At 33.0% G+C, this 13,660-nt stretch overlaps 2 protein-coding genes across 3 annotated transcripts in view; both read right to left on the bottom strand.

Moving 5' to 3' along the window:
* The window catches only part of LOC145945551 (single Ig IL-1-related receptor), a 150,347-nt gene extending 141,998 nt beyond the window's left edge, over positions 1–8,349 (bottom strand). For both annotated transcript variants that reach the window (XR_014426873.1, XM_083054612.1), the window contains exons 1-3: positions 8,263–8,349; positions 6,860–7,111; positions 3,563–5,387 (exon numbers count right to left, since the gene is read on the bottom strand). Coding sequence is in view for 1 of the 2 variants with exons in the window: in XM_083054612.1 (XP_082910738.1) it covers positions 3,563–3,780 (218 nt within the window). In the remaining variant the exon portion in view is untranslated. The remainder of the gene's footprint in view (positions 1–3,562; positions 5,388–6,859; positions 7,112–8,262) is intronic.
* Positions 8,350–8,725: 376 nt separating this feature from the next.
* LOC145945547 (uncharacterized) lies at positions 8,726–13,240 on the bottom strand. Its single transcript, XM_083054608.1, has 11 exons — positions 13,008–13,240; positions 12,701–12,861; positions 12,012–12,397; positions 11,622–11,778; positions 11,298–11,534; positions 10,893–11,019; positions 10,236–10,620; positions 10,013–10,125; positions 9,671–9,838; positions 9,285–9,416; positions 8,726–9,084 (listed from the first exon to the last, which is right to left on the bottom strand). Exons 1-11 carry the CDS (start codon positions 13,088–13,090, stop codon positions 8,847–8,849), a joined length of 2,187 nt encoding a protein of 728 aa, XP_082910734.1. The 5' UTR covers positions 13,091–13,240; the 3' UTR covers positions 8,726–8,846.
* Between the last annotated feature and the right edge of the window lie 420 nt (positions 13,241–13,660).

Below are 13,660 nucleotides of genomic sequence, written 5' to 3' on the forward strand. Positions count from 1 at the left end.
CAAGGCGAGCTTAAGGAAGATCTTAAACCCGGGTCTAAAAGATCATATATTTGTTCCGTTTCCCGAATTTACAGATTTTTTCCATTTCTTCTCCGTTTCGAAATTATTCTAAATTATAGAAAGACCTAAGGATCTAAAAAATATCTATAAATTTCTTAGAAATCGATATATATAGGGGATAAATAAATTTTAAGCAGACAAGTGTCTATTCTGCGCCATAAAGTTTTTAAAAAAGCACGGGAAATACGTTCAAATACCGCACAAGATGAGAATAGATGCCGTTAAAAGTAAATGGAGCGAATAATCTGTGAAAAATTGAACGTTCTATTTTTTTTTTACAGTCCTTTGGAAACAGAAAAAGGATCACAAAAACTGCTCAAAGCGACGATCACCGCCGGCTTTACCACTCAAGTCCTAACTTTTGTAAATATTCCTTGTGGATTATTTAACAAGTCGCCATTTACTTGGCAAACATTTCTTCTGCAGTTTCAACTGGTGTTTCATAAACCAGCCTGTTTTCATAATCCAATTCCCGACGGAAAAAAAATCTACCAAAGATCAGGCTTTGAAAACTTTTCAACGCAAAACAGAGATTGTTAAATTTTGTTCAATTAATAAATTATCAGCTTCTTAAATTTTATCGATTTATTAAAAAGTTTATTTTATATAAACAATTATTATAAGGTTCTGTTATTTTAAAACTTTTATATATATAGCTGTTGTGTATTACTATAATATAAATTTATAAAGTAAATTAAAAAATTTTAAATTGTAGAAAAAATTATATTTCGATTATTATTATAAATTCTAAGTCAATTTTTTCACACTTTCGCAAATATAAATCTTGTTAAACTCTGATTGATATTATTACTCCAAAACTTTTGCATTTTGCATCCCTATAGCCTTTTATTTCCTTTCTTTCATCCTCTCTCACTACAAAATAACGAGAAAAAAAAAAAAAAATATTTTTCCGTCGCAGAAAAATGTCCAGAAGATAAATTACGAATTTTCCGAGGAGAAACTTGGCGTGAGTTTGATTTCGTTCCTTGCCCGGGCGTGTTATTTCGCGATATATATCCGTAATGTAATGCGCGTCTTATTTCCGCGTTAGACGAGCTCTCTTAATGTAAACGCTCCGCGAAAAGGGAGAATCGCGAGCGCGAAATAAAGATTTCGCGCGAACAAACGAACGAGCGAAACGACGGAATGCGGATTTCGCGAATCGTTCCGCGACAGAGAGAGAGAGAGACAAGTTTCCGCGTTTTTTTTTTTTTTTTTTTCTTTTTCTTCCGTTTACGCGCGCGGAGATTTACAAGTCACGTACCGCACGTCGTAAGCTTTATAAATCTTTAATGCGCCGTCTTTCAGCGCGCGCCGCCGGGAAATATTGCGCGAGCGATGAGAAAAGTGTGGATCAAACACGAAGAATAGCGCGAATACGATAGCTCGATGAGATATATAAGCTCGAGTCGCAGGTACATACAAGGATCTGAATTGTAGTTGTGACAAGGACAACGCAGTCGTCTAAAGGGCAAAAAATTGTTTAGACTCGACTAGCGGACACTTTTCAAAGAAATCAAATAATCGATACCAAAGTTAAATGCGCCACTAATGCGTTTATTAAAATTTATTAATTGAAATTATTATTAATTTATCACAAACTGATAATTTTTGTACACACAGAGAGAATTTTCTCTTAGAATTTACTCCGAAAATCATGGTAATCGTGGGACAATATGGTATGGAAAGAATTTTATGAGACTTTCTCTGATTAATATTTATCACAATAAACATAATAATATCTATCGCAATAAAATATAAAACATGTTTGATTAATTTTACTAAACTGCATGGTAAAATTACTCAAACATGTTTCATATTTTAACGTGTAGATATTATTATGTTTACTGTGATAAATATTAATCAGAGAAATTCTCATAAAATTCTCTCCATGTACATACACTGTAAAAAAAAATTTGTTAACTTGACTAAACCGTTCAACTAAATTACTGTTTTGTTAATTGAACATATCTTAGTATTTAAGTCAAATACGTTTTGTCAAAAGTTTTGTTAGATTTAATATGTTATATTTAATTTAAATATTTTTATATGTTCAGTTAACAAAATATTATTTAGTTGAACGGTTTAGTCAAGTTAACACATTTTTTTTTACAGTGTACATTTATAAAAGCGGCCACATTTGTTTTTCGAATTTTTAATCGTGGATATAAATAACAATAAAAAGATATAAATAAAAATCTCTGTCTAATTTCAGATGAAATTTACTTTAACCCCCCCAAAATATCTTTAATATTCGAGACTTATCAAGACATTTAATGTAAAAACAGGTTGCGAGGGAAAATAAGAGAAAAAAATGTCAGTCGCCTATGTCGAGGATTTATTTTAGAATCGACCTATACAAGGTCTCGGTTGTGCGAACGGGTTATCGATATGTGTCGCATACAACGATAACAGAAGATGTAAGCAGGTGCTCTTCGGCCATAAAGCGAATACTTTGCGCTAAAAGCAAAATGTCATTCGCATAATGCGAAATGCTTTCCGCTGGCAGCCTTTGTGCCGAAAGCAGCACTCGATTCGTTTATTCACATTCGCATTTATCACCTATCGGATCGTATGCGGATAAAGGGGGAGCAAAATGCTTTCGGCAAGGTGGAGAATGAGCAAAAGCATTTGCTCACCAAGAGAGAAACGCGAGGGAAAAGAATATTACGTATCCTATATATGTATATATTAGTATAGCAGGGATTCTGAGACCGCAGTCTTTTCTATTCAATTGCAAAATTATTGCAGACATTTCTATAAATATTAGATTGAAGGTATGAGAATTGAGAAAGATTGAAATAATATTACAACTATGAAAGAAGAATTAAATTACAAAGAGTAATTATATCGAATCTTTCTTTTTATCTAAATATGTAAAGTTTTTAATTGTCAAATAAATTATTTATAATTCAATAGTAATGTCATAAAGATATGAAAAAATTTTCTAAGTAGATAGTATAAATAATATTGTTTAAATGTCTCTCGTCAATAATTTACATCTCACACAAATGCAATATAAAACAAATATAGATTATATTAAACTTATTAAATATATCTCGTACACTATTTGAATAAAAATTCAAATACGTATTCAATAGAAGATGTAAATAACAATTTTTTGAAATAATCTAAATAAATAAAAATTGAATAAAAATATATTTTATTATTAAAAAAAAAAATTGAAAAATGTTACAGTTATAAATTAGAAATGTATTTCAACGAATTATAAATTCAGACCATATATTCTAATTAATTAAATTCTATGAAAATCTTTTTTATCTTTCAAACTGTCAGAATTTACATTTTATTACATAAAAGTTAAATAATATTTTCTATAATTACTATTACAATTATCTCAATGTGTTGAAAATGTTTCATATAATTTTTCATTATTACTTTGCGATATTTTAATGATTATTCTTGTCATAATGTTACTTTTTTTACGCGTCTGAACTTTTATTCCACAGTATAGGAGAGAAAGGGATGCGATCGGACTCACCATTCGATGCTCCTGTATCCTCTGAGACAGCAGTGAAGAGCCTTGAACGCACCCACGTTGGCGTATTCCGTGGTGACGACCTCCTTCGTGAACCTCAAGCCACCCGGTAGATTGTCGAACTTGTGTATCGAGCAATAATCCTTAAGCTCGTTGCCGCGACAGATGACCGCGAGGATCGAGATGAAGAAGGACGCCGGTATCTCCATCTTTGTCCTCATACTTTTTTCTCTCCCGCGCACAACACACTCGATTCCCGCTCGAGTTAATCAACACTCCGGCACTCGCGATCGACACACTCCACTCGTATCTTTATTAGCGGACGAAAACTTTGCGCTCTCTCTCTCTCTCGAAATAAATCAAATCCGCGGGATTCACGATCGATATCGTCGCGTCGGATTCACTATTCGCACTGTTCTCTCATTCCGAGAATTCGCGCGCCATTGCACCATCGGAACGACATTTCACAGTAAACGCGCCGCTTGAAAAGTTGCCGACAATCCGAGCCGTCCAAGACTCACAGTCCGCGTCACACGACTTACACGTTTGTAAACTTACAAGTTGTACACACGCGAGTCGTAATTAGCAAAGTCTTACGCGCACTAGAATCCTAGAATTTGTCAATCAACTTGTCCGCGACTCGTCGTACGACCAACAGAAACACGATATTAGTAACGGCGCGAAGTTAGCGGTGCGTCACACAATCAGTCCCGGCAACCGAAAGCTGCGGAGCTCCAACGCCAACTCTCGCCAACTATCGCCACCCGCGACGATGAAATAAAGTTGGCAGCAATTTCCGCGAAATCGTAACGTTTCTCAGGCCACTCAGATTCCGCGCAATGCACGAGATTCAAGATTCGCGGAAGCGCGCCATATCGCTGGCGGCAAACAATGCCCCGTCGTCGAATCGCTCTCGGGGCTTCTCCGGCGGCGAGAGAGAGAGAGAAAGAGAGAGAGATAGCCTGTATCCTCGCGGCGCTTGTGTTTATCGTCAAACACGGAGCGCTTTGCCGAACGCGTTTACCTGGGAACGTTAAACACTCGAAACGTCAGCAAGCTTCGCTTGTTCCTCCCTGCTGTTCTCTGTCCGCCTTCCCCCCTTTCACTTCCCCTTGCACTGTCTGTCCGTTTTCTCTCGCCGGTCTCCACTTCGGTCGCCTCAGATCTCGAGACCAAGTTAATATTTGCGCGGGACGGCTTACAACTTGGAGCGACGCTTTGCAACTTGGAGCTTCGCCGCGAATATATGTACTTATTAGCGAATACGTGATATCGTTCCGAAGGTCCGATCAACCGTTTTCGAAGCGCCCAAGTTATGCGAGGACACCGCGTGACACGCACCACGAACTCCGACGACCGACTGAATCGCGAGGCAACGCGACGCGACACGACGCAACACGACGACCCCCACCCGACCTCCCCCCCACCACCGGCGCTTGCTTGGAACGAGCCGCCTGTTGCCTCGCGCCGCTTCGACCGACTTCGTCATTGCTCGGTCGCGCTGCCGGCCAGTCGGTCGGGCGGTCGCTCGGTGTGTTTACACTCGAGCGGAGAGACAAACACGAGCGAGAGTTTATATTATAAATACGCTAATGCGAACGCGATTGCTCGGAGATTAAATTCCAATACGGAGATTAAATGCCAGCGTTACGAGATAATTTATTTGAAACCGTTTTCGTTAAAAAATCAAACGCGAGATGTAGATCATATGTATCTATCTCGTGCTCCAATTTTTATATTCTTATACCTTTTGAATTTTTTAAATCGTGCTCTAAATTGTTCTGTTCCGAGTTTTTTTTTATATTTCCAACTTCTTCAAATTGTAAACCTAAAAACACAGATCATATATATAAAATATTATAATTAAACACTAAGAATTATCCTATATAATATATTATGTATGTATCTTTCTTGCCATAATATTTAATTATAATTAAAATTTAATTATAATTAAATATTATGGCAAGAAAGATACATACATAATATATAATTTTATAATTCTCACAGTATTTCGGAATAAAATTCGAGTTGGATATTAAAAACGAATTATATACTAAATTTTGACATTTGAAATTGATATTTCCCTGATATTTATATGAATAAAAACTATCTGTCAAACGTTAGAGTGAGATTTGCAAATTTCAAAATATTATATATTAATAATAAATATTGTGTTTCTTGATTATAGCATACATTTAAACTATGTTTCTATTAGAGTTGATAAACTCTAATAAAATATAAAAAAATATAATATTAATAAAAGTATATTTAAAATCAAAGAAGAGTTGATGTGACAAGATATTTAAAAATTCATAGAATAAAAAGGTAATGAGAAATAAATTAATGTAAATGTAAATTGAATTAAAATCACAATAAAGTTAAATTAGAATAAAACAAATTTTCCATAATGATACAAAAATACAAATGTGAAATGCTAAAACTTTACGCTTAAAACTCGAATATTTCACTGTTACCTTTTATCAGATATAAATAAACGTGAAAAAATATTTAACGAAAATTGTTGACAATATTCCGAAATATACTACTGTATATACTCACTCAATACTAGTGTATATTTACATCTACGCACAAGAGGATAAAACGATGGATTATATTGAAAATATTCTTTTTCTGTATTTTTTTGTGACTCGTTGAAATACTTGCTAATATTGACTGTTTGTGTGTTGTAATCGTGTGTAACTTTTTCTGAGAATCGATATCATATACGGGTTTGTTTTTTACATTTGTTCCCATTATCTGGGAGAAAATAATCGTGTCGATATACCTACTTAATAAGTCTTAACAATTTTTTTATGACAAATAAATTATTAATAAAAGTAATTTAATACGCAGTTAATAGCATAATTATAAAATAGAAATAAATATAAATACACAGAAATATGTAAAATAAATGTAATACTTTTTAGAAAGCGCGCGGTAATTAATATTTTAATATCAAAATATATAGTATCACTATATATATAGAAAATATAAATATATTTTTTAGGATTTAGATCTCTCTCTCATTATAAGAAATTTTCACGCAACACAAACATCTAAAAGAAAATCGCAGTAAAAATAGGAAATAAAAAATATAATTTAAATATAATTCGAAAAAATATCTAGCAATATAAATTTCGTAGTCTAACTATTCCTTTAGATAATCCGTAATATTTCTTCAGAGAGAATCATCTCCATCCAGCTATCTTAGAAATACGTAACATTACATAAGTCAACGTAATGTTATACATTAAAGTCTGGACTTTCCGAGACTACCTAATATAAAAAGATGTAATATACCGTGCGGAGATGCTGAGATAGACTGGCAAGGAAACTGGTGTGTCATCGAGCTTGAACGGATCTCTCGATCCTCTCCCTGCTGTTCGTCGAAATCTCCTTCGGCGCGATTAGACAGTCTGTGCAAAGTGCTGCGTACCGCATCAAGTCGTCGTCGAGCTTGCATTCCAGGAAGCCTCACTCGCCTTCTACGTCTCTCATATTGTTACGGTGAACCAAAAAGAGCAACGACGAGTCGCACGTTTTTTTCGAGTCCTATATTCAAATATAAAGATACATACAGGTTTTTTTTTGTTTCCCGCTTAAAAATCTCTTCTATATATCTGTACCTGTACGTCAGAGCTAAAGTTTATCAAGTCCATTTTTATCACATATACACTTTTATTCGACCGATGTACATTATGTATCTGACAAAAATGGACTTATTAATACAATTTAGCTCTGACGTACAGATATGTGTTTTGCTTCCAACTTTTCCGGTTTAAATTATAATTTTATCGCGACTAATGATAATAAAAGTACTACAATGTAGAGAATAAAAATATAATTGTAGTAGAAACTTTTTTCGAATATCGTTTTATATTTAAAAAGAAATTGTATCTACTGACTTTGTGATTTCAATTCGGTTTATTTACATTTACGCATATTAACTTATCCTTATTTTCTTCAATCTTTTCAATTGTTGAATAACTTTTTTAAATTCTTCTATGCCAAGAGTGAAATAAACTAACAACCATCTTTACAACGCTAAATTTAGATTCTCGTCGTAATTAATAAATTCAATCAAGTTTTCATAAAAAGTTATCGACATCATAAATAAATTAAATTCGCTATAAATAAGCATGATTAACGAGCTCGTAAATAAATTTTGCACGTGCGACGCTTCATAATGACGCAGCGAGGCATTTAGTATTCATACGGAGAAGGTGACTCATAATCCTGCCTACCTACCGCGCTGTAATATAACGGGTGAGAATAAGGTTGCACGTCAAACGACGACAAAAAAAACACGACCGACCGGAAAAAGGTCTATCCGATTTATCTTCGCGGTTGTTAATTAAATAATTAATCTCAAAACGAAAGGATCCGGATCCTATCGAGATATCGTAGACATGTCAATCATATGTCATGTTATTTCAATCACAAATTCTTCGATAAGCTGTCAATTTGCTGAACATAATCAGTACAAGATAATAATTACGACATTTTCCGCGTAACAGAACGTAATTTTTTTTTACGGATAATATAAATGTAAAGTAACGTAACGAGTTTGTAATTCAAATGATTGCAATCTTTCGTTGGAAGAGAAACAGATAGCTTTCCAAGAAGTGGATATACTTGCTTGTTTATCAAATCTATATATGTGTATATGTATTCTGTGTTTGCGCGTTACGTTTTTAAATTACCTTATGATAATTCCGCGTCTGACTTTCATCATGTTTTCTTGATTTACTCTTTAGTTGGTGGAGTGTATTGTTATACATTAATTTAGCGAATTATTTAAATTACATTAAATCAAATTAAACGTCTGTAATACGTAATTCATGTCAACATACATTGTTTCGCCATCTATTAACATAAAAGTTAATTAAATCCTAAAATAATCGGTAAAACAGCTTTATCTATTAATGTGTTCGTAGAGAATTATTACTGACAAATCTATATAAGTATATAGAAATATAATCGAAAAATTATAATAAAATGACAGAAAATTAATTTAACTATATTATAAAATAATGTATTTCAAGTTATTTAACTTTAATTTGTTAAAGTTAAATAACTTGCATTTTGTTCAAATTATTTAACTTCCATGTATTTGTCTAATAAAAAAAAATAAAAAAAAAACTTGCATATATCTTAGAGATAATAATTTATTGCATAATTCAACGACTTTTTACATCAATCAATCCTTCTATTTCCAAGGTTACTATACAAAATTCTTTCCTTCTTTTACACTTTGCTAACAAATATCAATCTAATCACCTTTATATCACTTGGCTTCTTTCATTCCTCGTGAGGTCAATCCAAGATTGTCGAGCAACGCTTGCGGACTCGGATCCCTACCTCTGAACTTTCTGAACACTTCAGCGGCAGGATAACTGCCGCCTAAGGACAAGAATGTGTCGCGGAATCTCGCGCCAATCTCTTTCTGCCGCAACTTGTCATCAATTTCGATTTCTTGGAATGCCGTGTACAAATCGGCAGCTATCATTTCAGACCAGATCTTGCTGCAATTGACATTGTAACATACTTATAAATGTAATAATTTAATCGCAATTATATATAAACAGCTTCTTTTCGTCATTATTTTAATAATACAAAAATTCTAAGAGAAGAGATTCGAGATAACGATTGTATTAACGACGGTATAAATGTACGAAATCGATGTTTTCAAATTCATATATATATATATATAGGTCTATGATACCTGAAATATGCGGCCGCCCAGCTGCCGCTCCATATAGCTTCGAAAGAACAAACGTGAACATCCCTTTTCTCGAGAGGCAATGCAAAATACATTGGCCACAGACGTTGCATCATTGGCACCCAAAATTTTTCACTGTGTATTTTTTAATAAGTAAAAAACATGACATATAACACGAGAAAAGATATATAAAACAATACTGTTTCAGAATATAGAACTGGGAGAGTAAATATTTCATTTTAATTTTATGAACATTGTGTGTATGTACATATATGTGTAATAAGAGATACATATTCAATTAATGCAGTTACATTTTTCTTAAATAACTTGGGACTTTTTAAGGATTTGACATTAAACTAAAATTCTTTACAAGTCAATTTGATGCTTACCTGGAATACAGTTCTAGATCCAAGTGTGACAGGTAAAGTTCTTTACATAGTTTGTAGCCAGCAAAATGTGATCTCATCTTTTTAATTCCCTCGATAGCTTCAATGGGCAATGGCTGTTTCGATTCATAATGTGCAGAAATCTTTTGTAACACAAATGGTTCGTACAACCTGTCGATCAAACATATAAAACAAAAACATATAAATTATTAACCTCATTATAATACATTATCAATTAAATATTTATAAATATTATAAACAGTAAATTATAACGCAAATGCACTAAGAATGCAAAGAAAGCTATTAAACAAACGGAATAAATAGAAAAAAAAAACTATCTCGTACCAGTTCTCCATAAAAAAGTCACAAATAAACACCGCATCCCACTCCACGAATGACAGTCCAGCGATGTCCGAATACTCGATTGTGGTTAACAAATGTTGTAAGCCATGTCCAAACTGTAACGTGCAATAAAAAAAAAAAAAAAAAAAAAAAAAAAAAAATTATTTTTGTATATTAAATATATATAAATTTAATCGTGATTTCATAAAACATAAGAGATTGCTACCTTCTGGAAGAGAACCTGCACGTCCTTGAAGGAGAGCAGAGAGGGTTTGTCGCCTACTGGTGGTGGAAAATTGAAGATTAAAGCGATTAACGGAGTGCTATCGCCGACTTTGCTTTTGCTTTTAATCGTTGACATCCATCCCGAATCCAGTTCCTTGCGATATTTCTCTGTGCCTCTCGCATAAGGATCCAGGTAGAAGTTCGCAATAGGCGCCGCGCTAGATCCATTCAAATCAAACACGTCGAAAAATCGAACATCCTTGTGCCAAATGTCCGCTTTCTTACTCTCCACAATTTTTACGTTGAACAGCATTTCAATATGCTCAAAAAGACCTGACAGAACGGTCGGCAATGGAAAGTACGATCTCCATTCGTTCTCATCATAGCTGAAAAAGCAAAATCAAGGGTAAGTGTCCATTAATCAAAAATACGATATTTTATTTAATGTTACGGAATTGTGATCGAATCTGAATATCTTTAATGATACTTAAATTCTATAAATGTAAAAAAAATCGAATTTTTCGAATTATTTTTTAAATAATTATATTTTCGAATGAAAATATACACATGTAATATTAAATAAGCAAATTTTTAATATATAAATATGCAACTTTTGGTATACGCAGAATGTTACTTATGTTAATATTAATTTACTTACTTGGATATGCTACGACATTGTTTTCTACTCCAGTATGCGACATCCCACACTCTTAGATTATCATCGAAACCTCTTTCATTTGCAAATTCTGTTAAACTTGCAATTTCTTGCTCCTGAATAGGCATTGCTTCACAATAATATTAGGTTATTAATCAATCATGTATGTATTTTAGTTATTACATAAATTTATATATTATATAGACAATATAATAGATCTATTATTAATATTATATTTATAATCTTTAAGTATTATGTTAATAAGAGTGTATATATTTTATTAATAAATCTATATGTTAATATTCTTTGATGAGAGACAAATCAGTTCCAATTGCAATAAACGCTACAATTATCGATTATTTTGGTATTATATATTTTTATTTACGATAAATTAATTAATGATTATACCAGTATTTCGAAGAGTTTCCAGTGTGCTGTGCAAATTTTCCAAATTTCCGGCCATCTTTGTCTCCATACTCATTTCTGCAAAGTTTTTATATCCTAAGCGTTGAGCCTGCTCGAGTCTCCTGCCTCTGAGTTCCTCCAACGTTACGCTCGCCTGAACGGATCTGTCCTGATAAATAGAGCACCGAGTGACATCGGCCTCCCAGACTGCTGCCCTTAATTCGCGATCCGGACAATGCTCTAATGGAAATATTAATCAGATGGTTAAAATTTCTCAGAAGATTAATATTTAATTAATTTATTCATAAAAATATGAATGATGTGTACCCATAAATGGTTTCAGGATATATGGCTTTAAAGTGATTTTCCAAGGACCTAAGAAAGCTCGCTTGGGATCGGCCGCGATAGACCTAAGGAAGTCCTCTGGAAAGTCCCTCACAATATCTTTGCTTTGTATTGTTATACTGTAAGCACCTGTAGAACTCTAAAAAAATCGATTAAATTTCAGTTTAATCGATATTTTTGATATATATAAGCTGTAATTATTTATTAAGAAATGCACCGCAATGAAATAAAAAAATACATAAATATAAGAAGTGTAACATAATTTTATATCTTTTAACATAAAATGAAAAAATTCTTAATATTTTGTGTAAATTTTCATTAACTCTGTTCTATATATTAATTGTTATATCTATTTCAAATTGTATAACATACCTCATATTTGTGCTTATATTCTTTATTTTTCGATAGGATATAGCTCAAGTCGGCCGAATATTTCTCAAATTCTTTATCTTGTAGTTGTAGACCATTCAATGTTCCCTCCAACACATATTTGGTCAATACTCTCCTCTGTGAATGTGTCAATTTGATATTCTTATTATCGAGGGCTTCCTTGCATGCTTTAAGAAGTGGTGCACTGCCATATTTGCTAGCCATAGCTCTTGTAGCACGTTCGTGAATACCCATATAGCATTTTGTTGGCATCAGACTCTGATTGCCAAAATATAAAGTTTTTGCTATACCCCAGGTGGTTTCCAGAGGAAGATATATATCTTCGATTGGATCTAACCAATCCTTAAATATATCCAAGTCTTTTCTTGCTGCAAAAAATTGTTATAAAAATTGATGATTAAAATCAATTATATGCAATATTGTATTTCTTTTACTCAATTTTTTTACAATATTGTAATTTTGTTATTTATTCAAAATGTCACATTATTACTATTTTAATTAATAAATAATAAATTTATTTTCTTGATAATATATTAAATATATCATATATAATACTATACATAATAAACTTCTAATGTTAATTATTGACTTGTATCAACTTTATTAAATATAATTAAATGTTTTTTTCTAATTTTTAACAGATTGCACATTTTTTGACATTTCAGACTTACTTTGAACATTTTCCAGACTTTTCATTTTTTCTTCAAACTCGACAGTTTGTTTTCCAATTGCTGCGGTGCATTTTTCAATTGTAATTGTGTTAAATTCTGGTAAGTTGTCATCCTTCAATAATGGATTTTTCTCTGACGATTCTTCGCCTATCTCTGGAAGTCTTGACATAAAAGATAAAAAATAAATAACATAAAACAAAATTTTTTAATATGTATATAAAAATATAACAAAAATATAGAAAAAAATAACTGGGAAATGCGAATTTTATTTAAGCTTAATTGCTGCGTAATAACGAGACGAACTTACAGGACTATGTAACCGTGTCGTTTCGGAATTTTTAACAAGTTTCGCTGCGTCGAGGCAATCCTTCCGCAAAAAGACACTGCCATTCTTTTATATCGTGTAAAAATACCTTTTCTTCCTAATAATGTCAAAAATTCATCGTAATACGATTGAAAGAAAGATCTTTTTTTTTTTTTTTTATTGAGAAGATGAAAGAAAGATCACAGTTTTATTTAGGTTATACAAAAGCCACTGGTGTACGCATGTATGCACATGAATCGATCAAAGTCGTATATAATCGATCAATCGATACAATCGATAGAATCGGATGTCGCGGTATGACCATGGACGTAAGGGTGCCGTCACATGGGGCGTAACTTGCGTAAGCGTAACCAGCGGATCGCCAATCACCGAGTTATTCCGATAGAGCCCTTCGTCGAGCTCTATCGGAATAACTCGGTGATTGGCGATCCGCTGGTTACGCTTACGCAAGTTACGCCCCATGTGACGGCACCCTAAGAATACCTGGACGGAACGTAAAGTACCCTTTTAGGCCGGTATTCATAGTCCGTTCTTATTTCAAGACCGTCTTAAGTAATGTCTTAAGATGCAAATACGGCTCTGTGATTGGTTAATCACATCTTAAGATTGTACTTAAGACATTCTTAAATATAAGA

This window comes from Prenolepis imparis, unplaced genomic scaffold, assembly GCF_030444845.1.
Source record: "Prenolepis imparis isolate NDT839.2.m4 unplaced genomic scaffold, iyPreImpa1.0 SCAF_14, whole genome shotgun sequence".
In the NCBI taxonomy this organism is placed as follows: Eukaryota; Metazoa; Arthropoda; class Insecta; order Hymenoptera; family Formicidae; genus Prenolepis; species Prenolepis imparis.

What these genes read in the sequence shown, in the direction of transcription:
- LOC145945547 (XM_083054608.1), bottom strand. Translation starts at nt 13,090, where the DNA reads ATGGCAGTGTCTTTTTGCGGAAGGATTGCCTCGACGCAGCGAAACTTG. An exon ending in CAATGTCGTAGCATATCCAA is followed by an intron (nt 10,621 to 10,892) that starts GTAAGTAAATTA and finishes TTGCTTTTTCAG; the next exon opens with CTATGATGAGAACGAATGGA. An exon ending in TGCAGGTTCTCTTCCAGAAG is followed by an intron (nt 10,126 to 10,235) that starts GTAGCAATCTCT and finishes TGCACGTTACAG; the next exon opens with TTTGGACATGGCTTACAACA.